The sequence below is a fragment of the Solea solea genome, chromosome 7 (assembly GCF_958295425.1).
Source record: "Solea solea chromosome 7, fSolSol10.1, whole genome shotgun sequence".
NCBI classification, from domain to species: Eukaryota; Metazoa; Chordata; class Actinopteri; order Pleuronectiformes; family Soleidae; genus Solea; species Solea solea.
The window spans coordinates 13541139-13560224 of record NC_081140.1 but is presented as its reverse complement, the minus strand read 5'-3'; the positions used below and the strand labels follow the sequence as shown (position 1 = coordinate 13560224).

Here is a 19086-nt window from a genome sequence, read left to right as displayed (position 1 = left end):
TTTAAATAAATAAATAAAGATGCTGACTGATGGTGGCTAAAGCATCACTTAAAAAAAAACTTTTTCTCAGGTTTCTTTCTCTCGTTTTTTTTCTGAGTTACACTTTTCACATAATTTATTACTTAATATTGGCTTTTGATTTTAATTTTATGCAAAAAAAACATTTACTGATATTCTGTATGTGAAGATTGCGCTAGATAAATTAACAAAAAAGACACACTTTATAATTTATACTGTAAATTGATCTTGCTCATTCATGATACTGTTTTATCATATTTTCTTATCCACTAGTTGGATAAGAAATTGATACCTTTAGTGCTTTTAAGATTGTATTATTTATTATTATTATTATTATTATTATTTATACGAACCCTCACATTTCAAGTGCCTATTGCAAAGAATGAGTGAATGAATGTAAAGGAATTGGGGGCGTGTAGCAGCTCTCGCGCCCTTTCTCCAATTTTCATTTTCAATGTATCCTTTTGCAAAACCACACGGCTGTCATTTATTCTTTCCTCTCTTCCCTCCATCTCTCTGACTTTGTTCTCTGTTGTTGTGTATAGGGGCATGAAAATGGTGGGTCTGTGTATACTGCACAAACAGAACTGCCTGCATTGTGTGTTTGAACCTGTAGCTGCTTTCTTCAGTGACCAAACTCCTAAAAGGAACACATTTTTAGTCAAAACTATGCTGGGAAGTGGTCACTCGAATCATCTGATGTATGATATCCACTGGTTTACTTGTCTTTGCTGGTAAAGGCCCTGCTCCTAGAAAACTTGCCTATACTACTATGTAATCTACATTTCCTGGAGCTTTGTCATGAATGATGTCCTTTTAATTTAGTTTAGTAAATTTAGTAATCAGTAGACTTTAGCTTTTTTTTTCCCACCACCACACAGATCAGGGAATGATTTCTGTATTTCAAAGTCTAATTGTCCCTCTTGACATACTCTTGACTCTCTAGGTGCTGAAGTACGCCCCAGAGGTCACTACGCATCAGCACCATCGGAGGCCACGGGTGCGTTGGATCATAGATGAGATCTTCCTCACGCACCATGAAACATGCGAGTGTTCATGTCCATCCCAGCCCCCTCGCTGAGACAAACAATAGTGGCATATGCATCTGGAACTGTTGGACAAGTTCTTCTTTTAGCTTTGTTTTTATTTTACAACAGACTGCATTTATTAACAACACAGACATGTGCAGTAAACATGAAAAACCGTATGACTGGCAACCGCAGCTCATCAAACTGCCCACTCTCCTAACAGACGATACTCCTCGCGTTTGCACGTTTCCATATTTTTCTTATCAGCGCTTCTGCTACTTGGACTATGCATCTTGAAAAGCAATTAAAACAACATATGTGCACCATCACAACTGAAAATATCAGTCAGTCTTCTTCCTTCGCCAGAGTTGTCCTCCAATATAGTAACAGACAACCCATTTGCTTTAAAAGTAGACCATTAGATCAGTTTGGAATTCCTGTCTATGTATTTGTGTCTGTTATAATACCTGTTTCCAGAAACTTCTCCTGCCAGTAGCATGCAGAGATGAGTGTGAGACAGAAGGAGGGTTCCAGTTCTGAACTATCTAACACATGCAGAAACAGACTCTTACACAGACTGCCTCTGGGCTTTCATTCTTTTTTACAGCCAAAAACTAGCATTACTATTGTAATTGTATACCGAATTCTTTGCTGCTCTATGTTCCAGTGAAAAACTTATTTTCTTTGCACACATTCCTTTTTAAATAGTTTCATGTGTCCCTTTGTCTGTACCGCCATCTCTACCCGTCCCATTCCTCTTTCCTCCTCAGTGACGGGTCGACACCCACACTGCTTTTCCGTTCATCACTCCACACACACCAAAGGATGTGACAGATCTGGCTGCATATTTTTCTGAACATTCCTGGCATTCCAACAGCCTAACCGGAATTCTGCTAACATGGATAAAACCACGAATTTAAGACCTAAGAGACATAACAGAGGAAAGACACTCAGGAAGAGAGAGGGAGTTGGGTTTTTCTGAAGAAGTGGCTGGCAGAAAACAGACAACCTGGCTGCCTATTTCTACATTACAATCACTCCTGGATGAGAGCTGAGAAGGGAACCCACTGCAGAAAAGATGGCTGCCCCTTCAGTAACATGCTGCTTTATTTCTTTTTCATGAACATGCTCCTGTGCGTCACAATCTGACCCCTTCATTCTGCATGTGTGAGGCAGCACTGCAGAAAATCTGTGGGAATTACAATAAAGCTCCTGGTCAATGCTGAAAATACAGACATACTGTACTGAGGGAGGAGGAGTTTAAGAGCTCAGGAAGAGGTCTTTTTGTTTTAAGGGGTAGAGGGGTTACCAACAGTCTGAAAGAGCTGGCAGCAGATAGAAGTGTGGGAGTGGGCGGCGTGTGACTGTGCACACAGACTGTTTTGTCTGTGCGTAGGTAGCCAGAGGATCAAAGCAAACATTTCAGCTAAGTGCACTTTGTGAACGTTTTCATTCACATGATCCAACTGTGAGAAATAAAGGACGGTTATCTGGTCACCTTCAATGCCCGTGAACCCCAGCATCACACACTTGGGGACAGGCTGATCTTTTATAGACACAAATATAACAATTTGATACTTATTGCCTCAGTTAGAGCAAAACACTCTCCTCTGTGTGCTGTGGCAACTTTTTGTTTATGTCTTTTCAGTACATCATAGGTCAGATTGTGATTAGGAAGCATGTTGCTGTAAATTTTATAGTTAATTCACCAACAACTATAATAGATTTACTTTAATGTATTCATTATTATGTACTTGAATTCTTCATGCAGTACTTTACAATACTGTATTTCAAAGTCAGAGATGTAAATATGCTTGTTTTTTTTCCTTTTAACCAACTAAGGACACCTAAAATCACAGAAACATTTCAGTTTATCAAACTTACAATAAAATATAGTCCTTACTTTCAGCCTCCCTGTGAGAATTTCAATGATTGTACTGCCGTATATCACACTGAGAAAATACCCATAATGAAGCTGTATGCTTTATATCAATAATTTAGTGTCTTTTACAGTTGTTTTATTAAAAATATTAGCTTGTTTTGCTATTTCCACACCAAAATCTACTACTATGCTGGACTGCACATGGTTTTATATGATGGCCTATGGAGGGTAACATAAAATGTTATCCAATTTAATAGATATCTGGGGCTGTGTCAAATGTAAGAATGTCATACTAATAAAAGTCATTTCATATCCAGATAACAATACATCACTAGTTTATTCTGTCATCTTTTTTCCCCCATTCTTGATGTCTTGGCTGGCAGAAGTCCACACATTGTCCAGTAACTATTATTTTTATATATATTATTATTTCTTTGAAGTCTATTTCATGTCCAGTGGTTGTTGTGGCAACACTTTTGTTCAGAGAGACAGAGACAGACAGAGACAGAGACAGAGACAGAGAGAGAGAGAGAGAGAGAGAGAGAGAGAGAGAAACTACAAGAAAAAGTAGATTAATCAGAAAAGAATGAGGTCAGAGAACAGGGAGGAGCAGGTTATTATTTGTTTGACCCCATCATTCCTATAAGGCTGTTTTTGTGTCTCTCAGCAGCTGAAATCAGCCAGGTAAAATTGGACAAATAAGGCTTCACACATTAGGGTATTTAAATGTTGGCAGTTAATCACAAAACATGTTTTCTTCATTCATACTGACCCTAGACCAATCCCTGTGTGATCTAGGGTCTCACACTCCTGTCTCACACTATCTCCAGCAAATAGTGGGTGTATTCAACCATGTAAGGAAGGCCCAACCTGGGTCTCACATAGCCAGACTCATGTCCACAACATTGTGTCAGCATTAAATAATGGTTTCAATGCACCATTCTCATTCTGCCATCGAGGAAAAAAGGCTTCTTTTTATTTATTTAATCCACAATCATCATCATCTCGAGGCACTGCTAATGCAACAATGCAGTGACGGTGTATAACAAAGATAGTGACATGGGGGAACTAATGGTGATGGGAAGTATGCATGTGGGAAGGGAAGCAATGGCGAAACGGCCAATTGCCAAAAAAGAGAACACCACAAAAAATAAAGGGTGCATGCATGATTGCATAATCTGAATCTTGCCATTGAAAAGTAGCCATTCTGAGAGTGTTATTAGTTTAGAGGCTGTTGTTTTCCAAAGCAGAAAGAGAATGTCTCCTGAAATAGGCACTCAAAGGCAGGCTTCTACCCATAGCCTGCTTTCAGTGAGTCAGAATGAGTCATAAAATACAATTGTCAGGTAATTCAGCTAAATTAAGCTACTTGATGTCCCCTTTTACCTGAACACATCACCCGAGTAAGGTATTGGGTTCCTTTATTTGACAACTTTATTTTCTTGGCAATTGTTCCTTTTAAGAAATAAAGGTAGTTTGGAGTTTTTCTTCGTAATCGAAAATAAACTGACCCAGATTTCCTAACCTCACCAGGTCCAACCCCACTTTGCTTTTGAGCCACATGTTTCACATGTATTTGTCATTTCCATTATTTTCCTCTAGTTGACTTGGTCCTCGCCCATGATGCCCTCGTTCTGTCTTATCAGGCAAATCATCACCATGCTGTTACTTATAAAAGAAACAAAATGAAACCCAGAAAGATGGAGGGAAACATGCAAGAACCTCTGTCATTGTATTGTTTCCCTTTCTACTTTTCTTGCACAATTCAGAATTAAAGGGACTGTTTTTAGTTTTCTGTCTTATAATTTATTAGTAATGACCTCTAACTAGCATAATACCTTACAGCACTCAGTGCTTAAATAACCATTTTCATGTCTTCATTTTTGGTCAGTGGTTTCCAGCAGAGGATGACATTTTGCTCCAGGGGATCAGCTGCACATTAGAATTATAATTATTAATTTTTGCCAATTAGTGAAAGTGAATTCGTCCTCTGCATTTAACCCATCCTCATTACACACTAGTAGTGAACACACACACAAGCTGGGCACAGGAGCAGTGGGCAGCCTGTCTGTATCAGAAAAGTTCTTCACAGTGGTGAATGTGAAAGTGTGTTGTATTTCAGCCTCCGAATTTCAAACATTTGACTCTCTCCCCCTCTCATTAGACAGAAAACTGTATACAGTTTTTGCTATGACATTTTCTTAAAATATACGATAGTGGGGTTGGTCACATCATATCGCCTTGCTTATATTTCAAAATAGAGCTGCAACTAACAATTCATTTCATAATCGAATAATCCTGTCAATTATTTTCGTGATAAATTCGAGTAATCGTTTGGTCCATCCAATATCAGAAAGCGTTAAAAAAATGTTGATCAGTGTTTGTCAAACCTGGAAATCATGATGTTCTCAAATGTCTTGTTTTGTCGACAAACCAACATGATTAAGTTTTAATGATTTATTTGTTATCTGGAGTAAAGAATCCAGAAAATATTCACATATATGAAGCTAAAACAATCAGAAATTGTGTTTTAATAATGAAAAAAGCTTCAAACCAATTATCAAAATAGTTGACGATTAATTTAGTTATCGATTAATCATTTCAACTCTATTTCAAAATATTGTATCGTCTCCACTATATCAAGATATGAATCGTATTGCCAGATTATTTCCAATAGACAGCCCTGTGCTCCAATATTTAAATCTCGCCAAGCAAAAAAGGGCCACTGTCCATTATTTTTCCTGTATCAATCAGCAAAGACTGAAGATAATATGTTGTGAGAGCATTATTTTCTTCTAAGATATGATGAGATTTATTCTGACACTTACCATAATGTGAAAATCTCATACTGCTGTAAACCTACTGAAAAAAAGGACAGTGCTGGAAAGAAAGGGATGGAGAAGAATGAGGGGGTTGAAGTAAATGCCTTAAGAAAGAAAAGAGCGTTTCATAGAGACACACAGACCTGGAAAAAGTGACAAACGGACAGATGATGAGTAGGAGGGGGAGAGCAGATGAAGTCATTGAGGCGTGTAAGAAAGAATGGTGAGAATATGATGCATAACTGAGACACGATGTAGTGAGACAGCACTGCCCTACAATACACACTAAACTGACATGCAGCAGAAATTAATGGGAGGAGGACTGTCAATTTGTCTCCTCTTCATTTCTTAAAAGCATCTTGGCATTTTGTGTTTCTGGCCAAATCCAAACACAAGAAGAAAAAAAAATCTCAAAACAGCCAACATCCTCTCCTAAAGATGAGGGGCTATAGAGTAGTTTAAAAACTATGAAGCTCTGATTTCAGCAATTAAAGCTTTTATAATTTTCTTTTCTCCGCTGTCAAGTAGACACCCACCCCCCTTCACACACACCATCTCTCTGCCCCTCCTGACCTCCAGTCTCCCCCATTTCCTCCGTGTCCCTTGCTGCCATCTTCCCCCTCTTTCACACTACATTATAGAACAGCTTTCATTTAGGTATGAATATTAGATATTTCTTTTGAATAATGGAGAAACACTGTATGTGAAGAATCGGTAGACATAAGAAAAAAAGAACAGTCGTACTTGTAGGTCTTCCCTTGCACATTTAAAATAGTAAAATTACTTTCTCAGATCCAAACTATTACATTAAATAAATTATTAGCTTTAAGTGTGAGAGACGATGTGAGGTGCGTGTCTCCTTGTGTGATGGTACGAAACTGCAGTCTCCTCCACACTGAGACTCTAAAGACAGCAGAGACGGACCACAGTGTGTATTGTACGTGACAATATATCATAAATGTTTTTGGAGTATAAACATATTTTTCTTCGGGATGTTTTATTGAACTTTTTAATTGCTACATTTTATGGCCGTAGGATATGAATCTCCAGCCAAGGGATTTAAAAGTTTCACATGCAACTTCTAAAAACAGCAAAAGACTGAAAAGTCAGGTTTGGGAAACTGCATTTGCAGCAGCACTTTATAGGAAGAGAACAGGGGCACAGAGACCGGATGGGAAAAAAAAGACGGAGGCAGGGGTAATAAAGAAGAATGGAAGAAAATACCTTGAGGTGTCAGACTCACTTTGATTCAATTGAAGTGATTAACTACCATGTGTGCTTGGTGCGGCATTGGATACAAAAGAGCCCAGTAACTTCATGGCGCACTTTATTCTTACCAACTATTCAATTAACTTAATTAACTGGTACACAAGCTTTAAGAGCTTACCTACCCAGTGGTAGGGAATGACATTTCCAAACAGAAGGTTGGGGGTTCAAACCCAAGCTCTGCTGGTCTATGTGCCAATGTGTCCCCAAGTAAAACACCCAACCCCTAGTAACTCCTGAAAGCTGTCCCGGCAACACCTTTTCTGTGTGACAGAATAAACATTAATTGGACCTGGGTCGTATAAATGAGTGAGTGAATGGCAAAACTGTAGTGTAAAGGTCGAAAGGTGTATTTATAAATACAGACCATTTACTAACCCTTTACACTCACCACTGGCAAAAAAAAACCAAAACAATGTGAATCCAGTGACTCTCTCTGGTTTTCAGAATTAATTGCTCATAAAGAACAAGGGTTTTCTGTAGCTGCAAATTAGACCTTCACAGCATGTTTCTCCAGAACTACTTAGCCATATTCTTATTAGGCCCCAATCAGACAGAGCTTAAAGGCAAACACAGACTTGTTTTCAAAGCCTATTCTTTGTGTTTTTGTTGTGATTGTATGCCTGAGCAAGATTTGTTATGAAGTTAACTTGCAAATGTAATTCTTATATATGTGAACTACAGGCAAAAAGCTCATACTCAGGCTCTGCTTGACTATGAGAGGCTGCATCTAACACAAAAGACCTTCAGTGATGAATTACAAGGAGAATCACACGCTGGGGTCAGGGTTAGAATAGCTTTGTCGAGATGATGATAGGTTATGATCGTTTTAACATCAATGCTATATTTTGGACTCAGCCCATCAAATCTGCCTACAACTCTGACATGTGTGGATGTTATGACAGGAGAGGGTGTGAGACATGATGCTTTGAAATGCATTTTTATCTGACGTGTAACTCTAAGATGGTCATCCTTTACTGCCATGATTTCAAGAGCTATCAAATTACTTTTCAGGGTTAAAATGAAGCTTATGCTGTTGAAATTACAGACACTGGTGGCCCAAACAGCTCAACACAAATGCAAAGCCACACATCAGCTTTCAGTCACATGACTTTCGCCTGGATGGCAAAAAAGATATGTATATAATGACCCACATCTGTAACAATATTGAACCGGATTTCATGCTCATTAATTTAAAATTTCTTTCAACAAACGTTTATATCACTAGACAGGCGGAGGAAATATGGAGGCATAAAGAACAACTTCAAGTTTGGAGCACTTGTGAACTTGTTACTACTCCTGCAGTCGTATTTCAAGCACTGAAAATAAGTCTCTTCATCAGCTCAACTTTCGTGATGTCTATTTGCATATTCCCTAAATATCTACATTTACACAACTCATTTGGAAATATCAAGTTAGAAGTGCTATGGCTGAGGGAAAGAGCTAAACAAAATGTCAAAAGAACAAAGTAGAACTGAGAAATGTTTCATAGGTTACTCAATGTTTCCCACTTCATACACAGAGACCTTCTGTTCACAATATATACAAGACACATTACAAGAGCAAATTTGTTCATAACATTTATGACCCTTTTCACAGCCATTTCTGTAATACCTGATATTTGTGCTAGCTTCAACAGCCAGTTCCAAGAAAAGAATTATTAATCACAGTTTGATGCAGGTGTCATTTTAAACATATACAAAGTAAGAACATCAGTGTTATTGTTTCAATTATGCGAGTTGACCGCATCGATCCACAAAAACGAAACATATCATAATGACAATATTAAGATATGATTACAAGAACGCCATATATGAGAGTTCTTACCTTTGACAAAACAATTGCTGACCATTGTATTAAAAACAGGAAAGACAAAAAAACGTTCCGTTGTGGCGTTTGCATTTGTGTTGAGCTATCAGGGCCACCGTACTTGCCCAGGTTTGCATCTATGCATCAACAAACATGCATGCAAATTCTTAAAATGCTAACTCTTAAATGGCCCATTCTACCATGACAATTACCAACACCATACCAAAGACCATCTTATCCACAGGTCTGCTAGTGGTTCAGTGTTGGCGAACACATCATGGTCCTGCTCGTTGGTCCATCATGGTACAGTTCGGTTTGGAACGGTAAAGCCCTGGGTCAAGCTTGCGTTTCGACTGGTACCTTTACTTGGTACCCACTGAACCCATCTAACTATACGATTGAACATTTACCCTTGATCACACTCTTACTTACCCACCCTCTCCGTCATCTTATCTAAAGCACAATTTCCTTTGTAAAAGCATATATTATCCATTCCTCTTTTCCAAGAGGAAGGTAAAGAAAGTATGAGAATTAAACACACGTACAACAACAAAAAAAAAGCAAGGACAAGCACAACCTGGCCACCTCTCTCAAGTGAGGGAACATCATGAATGCAAAAACAACATGAGAAGGAAATAACAGCTTCTGAAAAACATCCAATAGTGACATATTTACATTTCACCTAGTGACCGCTCGAAGCAGGAAAAGTGTTTTTGTGGTTTGTCTGTGAAATACAAGTTATGTGTCGTGTGTGTGTGTGCGCCTGTGTATGTACAAAAGAAGTCCATCTGGGAGAACTGGGGTTGGTTAGATCAAAGCAGTTGTAAAAACAGGAAACACATGGTAGTGGAGGCTACAAAGCTCACCTTAGAGCATTTCTTTATCTCTCACACACACACACACACACACACACACACAGAGAACAGTGAGTGAATGAAATGTATCAATGTGTGTATTAAACAAATGGCACTACATGTAGAATCCCTGCATGAATATGACTTCCAATGATAAGCAGCCTAAATGGCAACGTAAAAAGAATGTGCATGTAAGTAGGTGCCCAGATATAAAATCCTTACAGAAAATTAGAAGTATCCTCGAGGCCAAACAAATGGAGGCCTTTGTCATGCTGTGTAAAGACTGATGGATGCTTTTGCTTCCTGAATGAAGAAGCAATACACTGGTGACTTGCATAATGTTTCATATGAAAATATCTAAAAAATATGATCACTATTCTGCTGTAGTCAAAATCCACCAGTTGTAGTCCAAGTAAAAAGACACATGAGGACAGCTTTATCTGGTAGACAGACATTTACTATGGTTTGTATGAAAACCAAGTCAGATTTAACAACCAACAATATTTTTGAAACGTTCTCTTGAATGACAAAGAAAAAGTCTGGTGACGGTAAGAAAAATGTACCTTTTTAATTTACTACAAAATTCTGCTTGGCAGGACACACTTCACAGAAAAGTAGCCATTTTAATAAAACAACTTTACTGCATTTACCTGAAGTGTGAAAGTCAGTGTGTGGAGTAAAGAACAGCAGAGGGACACACAGTTCTGTGCAGACAGCCACATACAGGTTTATCCACAGTGTAAAGGAAGTCTGCTCTCTGACACCTCAGGCTGACTGCCATAACTCATCACTTACAACAACCATGGGGCACACAGTTACACACACATACTGCATGAGGATAATGATGTGTGTGTGATGTTCAGAACAGGCCCACCTAAATGAACACACACACATAATGGCACCAAGTAAGGTTTAGACTGGCTGCCCTGAATGCCCCTCAGCTACATAATTTACAGTGAGTGTCTGACCTGTTTTTCATGATGTTGGTGGAAACTTCCAGACAATTATTCATGTCTGTGCAAACTCCTGACTCAGGGATTCACATTTTTCATATGACTGCAATACAAAGAGCTTAAGGGGGAGAAAAATAAAGTATCTTCAGCTCGTAACTGCTTATTTGTTGCCTATGAACTACAGTACACTTTTTATTACTTTTTTTTTTCTTAAATAATAGCACATGAGAAAATGTGGTTACATAAAGCTTACACCATATTGTATAGGCAATGTGTTGACAATTATCTGCACTATATAACAGAGCTGTAGACTCGGGAGTTGTTCCCAGAGAAAAGGGGCACTATGAACAAACACTGTTTTCTCAGAAAAAGTCATTAGATTAAATGTACACTTGACAATAATTTATTAGTATTTTAAGACATCCCAACTGTAAATATGTTGTGCTTGATAAATAATGCACGCTCTCTTGGTTCAGTCAGCAATGAGATGCATCAACTCTCCATATTTCATTAAAGTTGAAATTACGGTCAACCTGATTAAATATATAATTGACACGATTTCCATCAATTCATGACAGGAGTGGCACAGACACCATAAGAGTGCATTAGCTGGACTATAATCATCTACTTGCACAGGAGGAGATCGGTCTATATAGCCGACACATGAATTTGTAAAAAAAAAAAATTAACATTTAGCCAAAGAGATTTCACACATAAGGATTTTAATCAAGGTGAAGACAACATCTCTGAACACAGGTCAGAGTGAACTTGCACTGGTCAACACAATAATTTTTTCTTTGCCCAATTACACCCCTCCACAGATGACTCCATTGGCTTTAATAACGAAGAATTGACTTTAGTACAATTTTGCTTATCTACAAAGTGATGGCTATATAAAACACAAATAAAGATAATTCAGTGTATCCACCCGTCCTTCTATACAGTAAGGTTCACCCTGATTTAAACTTAAAACTTAACCTCCACATTTAAGGACACAGCTCCACTTAGTGACAGACATTTTATGTCACCTTAAATTTCAAGCGATGGCTTCAGAATTGCACCAGAGAGGGCAAGAAGACAGGAGTCTGACTTGTGGGGGTGGGAGAGTTTAACACATTTTGGAGCAATGCAGTCTGACACATCTGTTTCAGCAGAGTGGGCCTTGACTGTGTATTTGTCTCTAATAAAGAGTGAAATCATGTTGACGAAGATCAACCTCGTACTCCATCCTTGAAGTTTTTTCCAATTTTTCCTCAGTCTTCTTTTGCAAACCTCTTCATCTCCTCCCCTCTATCTCTCTAAAGCAGGCCATGCTCCCCATTTTTAATCCACTGGAGGAACAATCTACTGCATTTAACTATTTTTTTGTTTTTTTGGCCAATCATTTTTCTTCCGATTCAGGACTTCCAAAGCTGTCTACCCTCTATAAACCACTTTTACTTTCCATTTGATTTATTTGTCTTTTAAACTTCTTTTTCAAATTCATCACCTGCCTCCATATGTCCCTCTGGCATCTGTCGGCCTGCTTGGCTGAGATCATCTTCACTAATGAGGCATGCGAGTGAAAGAAACACCAAACTAATCCTGCTCAGGCCACTGCTATTTACAAAATTCGTTTTGTATGATGAAGGGAAATAAAATAAATCACATAAACTGCATCCAGTTTCTTTATCTTTCAAAAGCTAAGTGTAATGCTTTAAGCAAAGACTTTGAGGCATGCCATGTTCATAGTAAGTTTTGTGATCCTCAAAAAAAGAAGATTGACAAGGGATTCTCTGGGACAATTCTCTGTAACCTTCCACTGCTCTGCTGATGCAATGCTGATGATATGGATGAAAGACATCAAGCCAGTCTCTCACACACAAACAAATAGACTCATACACACACACACACACACACACACAACATACATAACAGTTTTTTGCGATACTGTACACAAATTGTGTGTGCATGTACAAGTAGAAAATGTGCTTCGCTTGTGTTTTATGCTAATGTTTTTTTTTTGGGAAAGACACACAAAGCCAGGACACTTGTATGCACAATGTAATGGGAACTGGGAAGTCGAGCATAGGTTCGCAAAAGAATAAATATAAAATTAGTTTTGCTGAGAATTTGTATGCATTACATGCACCTATTCAGACATAACGTGGCTGTAGAGAGAGACCCTTGTCATCACTGACAAACATTTACAAATTATATTTGATTGCTATTGGTTCCATTGTTCAATTCACTTAGAGCTAAACAGTAGTCAAACTTCATACATATTTCACTTTTAATCTTTTACAAGATTCAAAGTGTTTGTCATGTGTACAGTAAGAACCTCTTTCTATGTGCAATGAAATTCCTTCTTTGCTGTCCACATGAATGTCGAACTAACACAAGTCAAAAGAAATTGATAAATAGTAACAGTAATGTATCCCAGTGCTTTTCAGTACAAAAGCTGGGATGAAAAGAAATCTGTCAGTATGTATATTATAATGCAACATATCAAACAAACTGCAACACAGATTAAGAATATTCAAGCTGCAAATCCCTTACTATTCAGAAAGAAAGAAAGTGTAGAATCATCACACCTTCAGTAAATAAAGTGAATGAATTGTGAGGGAGGCTTATGTTAAAACAGGTTTGAGGATTTAACATGTTTGGTATTTCGCTGGTCCTGTCTGGCAAAATATTAGAAATCTAAACAGCTCATCTCAAGGACAGATTATATCAACAGGGATATAAGAAATTCACCAACCATGGCATGGTGCTCATAAAAAAAAAAAAGAATACTTGAATTTGTGGTCTAACACAATAGGCCTTCATTGCTTGAGTGTTACTGGTGCCAACTCCAACTGTGGCTCTCCTGCACAAGAGCAGCCAAGGTCATGATGAGTCATCAAAAAACAAAATGGATACAGGTGAGCACAGCAAAACTGATTAAAATGCAGTTTTTCCTCATGCAATATCACAAACACAGACCCCCCACTGAATGTGCAATTTCAAACAATTCGCTTGCCTTGAATTTTACCACAAACTTAAATTGATGTTTTCCCATTTTTAACAAAAACCCAGCTGCAGTAAAAGCTAAATAAAGTACACATTTCTGTGTTAACTTTAATTTTACACCCTGTGATCCATGAGGTTTTGTTTTTTCAAACAACAGATTATCAGTGATGAGAATCCCTAATATCTGCACTGTATGATGTACAGTAGAAGTTACCCTCCTTACTAAGCAACAGTGACAAGACAGCAACAGTCTTTTTAAAAGAAATACGCATATTTATCAGCTAAAGATCTGGGGACATAGTTCACTGTTGCACAACATTTAGTGGGCCGAGGTAAAACAAGCTACTAAAATGTAATAGTAAAGCAGGGTTTTCCCTGCGCTTGTGGCAGAACAAGTGGCATCAGCCTTTTGAAACCCCCTGCAGGTTAAACTGGATTAATCAAACAAACACGCTTAGGCTGATTAACTATGGACTCCCTACAGAGCAGAGGTCGAACCTTATGGGTCTTTATTTGACCTATGTTGATCTATAGTTTAAAAGTAAACAAAGTAACAGTTTAAAGTTAACAAATACACAAAACTGAACACCTCCGGTCTGTCTCTCTAATCTGCAATATTTGTCTGCACGGCAGTCTACTTACATATTGTAAGAAAAAAAAAATACTACAATAATTAAGGTTACAAAGTCAAACAATCCATACCTTGTTACACTAAACCTTTCTCTATTAAAATATCTTGATGTAAAAAGAAAACAATTCTTTTTTTAATCTAAATTTACTGTGTCTTATATTAAGGTTAAATCTTTACTCTCAGCAGAGCTTTTCCATTCATTTGGCTTAGCTGCTAGACAAAGATGCTTGGGTGCTGCACCTGCAGTAAATCTTACAATGCTGGGGCAAACCCTGCATATGCGCCAACAGACTCAACACACAGATTGGGTCACTCTGCAAACAGTGAGCCACAAACTTAACATAAAGAGCCTTCATGCTCTCTGAGAATATGCATCATCTCGAGAACAGAATGTGTGTGAGAGTGTTATTATGCAGTTGATCCATGGATAGTCCAAGGGCCAGTAGAAAGAGCCACAATCATAAATCTGCCCAGCTGTAACCACGGTGATTTGCAGGTTCAGAGAAACCATAAACATCAGCACTGAGCGGCCCGCTGCCCACAGGAGGAGGCTGAATTAAGTGGCGATTGTGTAGCTGTGGGTTTGTGAGTGACAAATATGTGCGCGTTTGCATCCCCTAAATATGTGTGCTTGCATTTGCTCAAGGGCATCCGAAGCTGGAGATGAGTTTGGTGATTGGCTGAGGGTTTGAGTGGGTCATTAATCTATGGTGCTTCATTGGCTGTAACGGCAGAGGGGAGGGGTTAGTGCATCTGGTCAGTTAGCTGCTGTCATCTTTCTAATCTGGAACATTCTTCAATATTAGAGCGAGTACAAAGAGGACCACAGAGGCCAAACTAGAACCACTTTAGCAGTGGATATTTCTGTCCTGTTGCTTTTAGTTTCTCACTTTTGTTTTATTGGGACAATTGCATAATGATTACTAATGTTTGTATTTATTCATTGAGGTTTAGATGCAATTATTTTCAGAGAAAACTGTTTTTAACAGTTAAAAAAAAATTGATGGCATTTGAAATGACCTTATACAGCTTAAAGAATTGCATAGGACACAGCATACTCTGCAAATGAGGAACACAGTATTCTTGGTTGTTTTTGTTTTTAGTTCCACAGAAAAACAATCAAGCTTTCTAAGACGAACTGAAGAGCATGTGGTTACAAGGTGAGACATCAGGTACATTTGGCAGACAAGTTAATCAACTATGGGTCTTTTTTACTAATTAATTTCATCATTACTCCAGTGCTTTTCCTGTAGTGACATACAAAAAATATCATATGTGAGAAAGGCAACTCCAAACAGCACTGAAGGCTTTACGTAAAAGCAATCCAAGAAAAACCTTTTGGATAGGGTGTGTCCATTGGTGACAAAAACACTGCAAGAATATTGGTTGAGACTAAGACTATGTCATTCCCAAATGGATTTCTAAACAGCATGAGATATTTGAAAAAGCAAGACAGAGGAAAGAGCAACTGAGTGCAGATGAACTGTTCCCTTGGATTTTTGCATATAGATGATGACTCTAAAATTCAACCGAGTGTATTAGGAATGAAACCTATGGGCTTGATACTCATTCCTCTTTGATGGACAAATTTAAAAAAGCTGTCACACAAAAGGAGCAGAGAGTAATTTCTCAAGAGCAAAGATATATTTGCAAAGAAGTTAACACATTATGTACTGAATGCGTACTACTGTAAATGTACAAAAAAAAAAAACAGTTTTGGGCCACCTTTCTATTCAACTATTCATCTGCATTACAGTATAAAAGACCAGAATTTACACAAACAACCTAAGATGTGTAATTTCAACCGAGCCATACACTCAAAATGGAAGAGCATGGTTGTTTGCATTCATGTGATCCAGTTGCAAAAAAAAAAAATTGTATTTCTTTTAAATTTGGTTTAGTGTCTGACAGGGCCTACTGCCATCAAAATAACAATACCAATGTGACGATTGATTAGTTGCCACAGAAAAGTTTGCATGTCATTATAGGTTTACATTCAATAATGAGTGTTTAAATGAGGCATTGCACTACTAGGTTACAGAAAATGTTTTTTCTATATATTTTTGTCCCTACTATAACAACAAATCAGTAGTCTCAAAAACTTTGAGAATTGACAACAATTCCCAGGGGATTCCTGTCTAACAGAGCAATAATCCCATTAATCTGCAAATAGATAATGGATTTAGGAAACAAGCATAAGTGATGTAACAGATGAGAAGCTGAGAAAAAATTAGAAAGATTAATGAGAAGTTGTAAAAGAAGGGAAGGAGAGAAGAACAAAGTATGAAGACAGTAAGGCATTAAGGGGCAGGAAAAAAAGAGCAAATGAGAACAAAGAAAAGGCATTGAGCAGAGAAAAAGAGGAACAGTGAAAGAGAACAGAGGGAATCAGCAGATGAGAGTCAAGATGGAGCCAGCGAAGAAAGAAGGAAATTCCCCTGAAGTATGTAAGTGTCTCCTGAGAGGATCGTAGATCAGAGAGACGAGTGACCTTGTGGTCATCTGTCAGCCCCTCTGACTCTGCTGGAGGCAACATCTTTCTCCAGGGGAAGAACACACTCTCTGCCACATACACACACACAGCCTCCTGTTCAGTATACTGAGGGGAACATATATTTATGCTACTGCACACACACTTAAATAAACAAAGAATCGGCATGAAATAACTTGACAGGCAAAACAAAATCTGTGTTTTTACCCACTGAACTGAATCTGTAATTTTGTAATCCATAAATGAAATAGCCTCGTTACATCTTAAAAGTTTTTCCTTCATGAGCAACACAATCAACTTTATCATATTCTTTTTCAGGGCAGATTTGTATGCCTATACTGCCCTTTATATATGAAACCAAAAAAATACACTGTCCTTTGGCCTCTATGCATATTGATCCGACTTATTCAGAAATATTTTGAAAACACCACAACCATCGACGCAGTCTTAATCTAAAGACACATCAGTTAATAAGTGTCCAGTGAGATGATAAAGTAAAAGCAAATCAGTCAATATAATCAGTCAATATAAAACGATTAAAGACTGATATTTGCATTTATAAAAACATTTCATGTCAGGGTAAAACATTAAAAACAATTAAATTATTTCTCAAAGTTTGTTTGCACAATTGTATGCATATCAATATACATTCACAAGCCCCTTTATTAGAAATACCTGCTCGTTAACTCAAATACCTAATCGGCAAATCACATCAACTCCGTGTATTTAGGCATGTATGCATGATCAAGAAAACCTGCTGAAGTTCAAACCAAGAATCTATTTACACACCAATACCTCTGGGGTTTAGATAGAATGGTCCTAAACAGAGAAAATATCCAGTGAGCAACAGACAAAAAATACCTTGTTGTCAGAGTTCATACGAGAGTTACCAGATGGTTTGAGATTATAGGAAGGCAAAACGTAGTTACTCAAATAACCACTCCTGTTACTTCATGATAGTTCCACTGTAGCCTACCCAATATTATGATATTTTATTGAATTTATTTACCTGCCCAATCTATGGACATTGTTTTTAACTAAGGGGCTCTAGTCTTACATGCATGCAAACCCTGCAACAACTTAATGTAATTTAAAATGTAAATCACTTCATGTAGACAAGACACACATGTGCATGTGATGCAAGTTGACACTTACAATCAGATGTTGCCACAGGAAGGCTGTGCATGGGTGGGTTTCAGGTTGGAGGCTGTAACAGGTATCATCATTTCAGCTGAAGACAGTGGGCAGGCAGGGGAAATCAATTGTTCACAGGGTCCAGGAAAACTCCATTTGCTCCTTTCTCAGTCCAGTATGTGGTGGAATCTAAGTTAACGATGAAACACGCTCTTATTTTGAAAAGGTATTTACGTGCTAATACAGGAAGTGCTCCGCTAAAACAGCACTTTGACGACATTGCCACCAGTTAAATGTTGTTAAAAGGCTAAAATAAAGGTTTGGAGGTAAACAAGCACACATAATTGTCTGCTAGAATCATTCACGTATAACACGACACAGAAAATATAAATGTCCGGCTCCTCGGTCATGGGAATTAAACCGAAAGCTCAATGAAACTCGGCAGCTTAGGTTGCTACCACATTGAGAGCTAAACTAACATAGTTAGCACGCTAATTGCGATTAGCATGGTGTTTTGCTGACTACTTCTATGTGCTATTATCACAGTAATAAAATCACAAACACAAATAAAGGCTGCAGTCACATTATTACATGATATCACATTAAAAGCAGGACAACATTAGCTTCAAACCAACCTGTGACTTCCACCTGCTGTGATAATGAACCCGCCTATCTACCTCTACACTGACACACCTGCAGTTAGCCCTAATTTGCACAGCAGCCATTTTGACAGGTCACAGTGGGAGAATCACAGGTGTAAATAATCAAATTAATTACGGAGAAGTTCCATTTAGCAAACATGACTTCCATGAACTGAACTGAACTGAGCAATTGTTAATGTAATGGCATCTGTGCTCAGGGCACATACAGTTAATAGACACATTTTATTTGCTTTTTTCTTGTATATATTCATGTTGGTACATTTATATTTAACATTTTTACACAGTGCTACAATACAAAAATAACAATAATGTATTCAATTGTAAATTCACAAACACAAATGACAGTGTGTTTGTGAGTTAGTGTTTCCGGAAACTAAACTGCATTATTTTGTTTTTCCTGCCTCTTGCAGGGAAACAGGATCATTTTTACCTTCCATTTATCATATAATGTATGTACTTTTGTAATGTTCATACTGCTCATCACCTTATTAAAAACTATATTTTCATCCTGGTTCTACAGGATGATGATATCACTGATGCAGATA

General features: G+C 37.8%; 1 protein-coding gene and 1 long non-coding RNA gene across 2 annotated transcripts in view; one reads left to right on the top strand and one right to left on the bottom strand.

Annotated features, from left to right (window-relative positions):
- Positions 1-3233, top strand: part of pdgfd (platelet derived growth factor d) — a 47734-nt gene extending 44501 nt beyond the window's left edge. Inside the window, exon 7 of the mRNA XM_058634809.1 lies at positions 965-3233. Within this exon, the coding sequence (XP_058490792.1) occupies positions 965-1099 (135 nt within the window). The 3' untranslated portion in view covers positions 1100-3233. The remainder of the gene's footprint in view (positions 1-964) is intronic.
- LOC131463112 (uncharacterized) overlaps positions 1-18595 on the bottom strand; it is a 74618-nt gene extending 56023 nt beyond the window's left edge. The window contains exons 1-2 of the long non-coding RNA XR_009240946.1: positions 18515-18595; positions 17901-18068 (exon numbers count right to left, since the gene is read on the bottom strand). This is a non-coding gene — a long non-coding RNA (uncharacterized LOC131463112). The remainder of the gene's footprint in view (positions 1-17900; positions 18069-18514) is intronic.
- Positions 18596-19086: the final 491 nt, after the last annotated feature.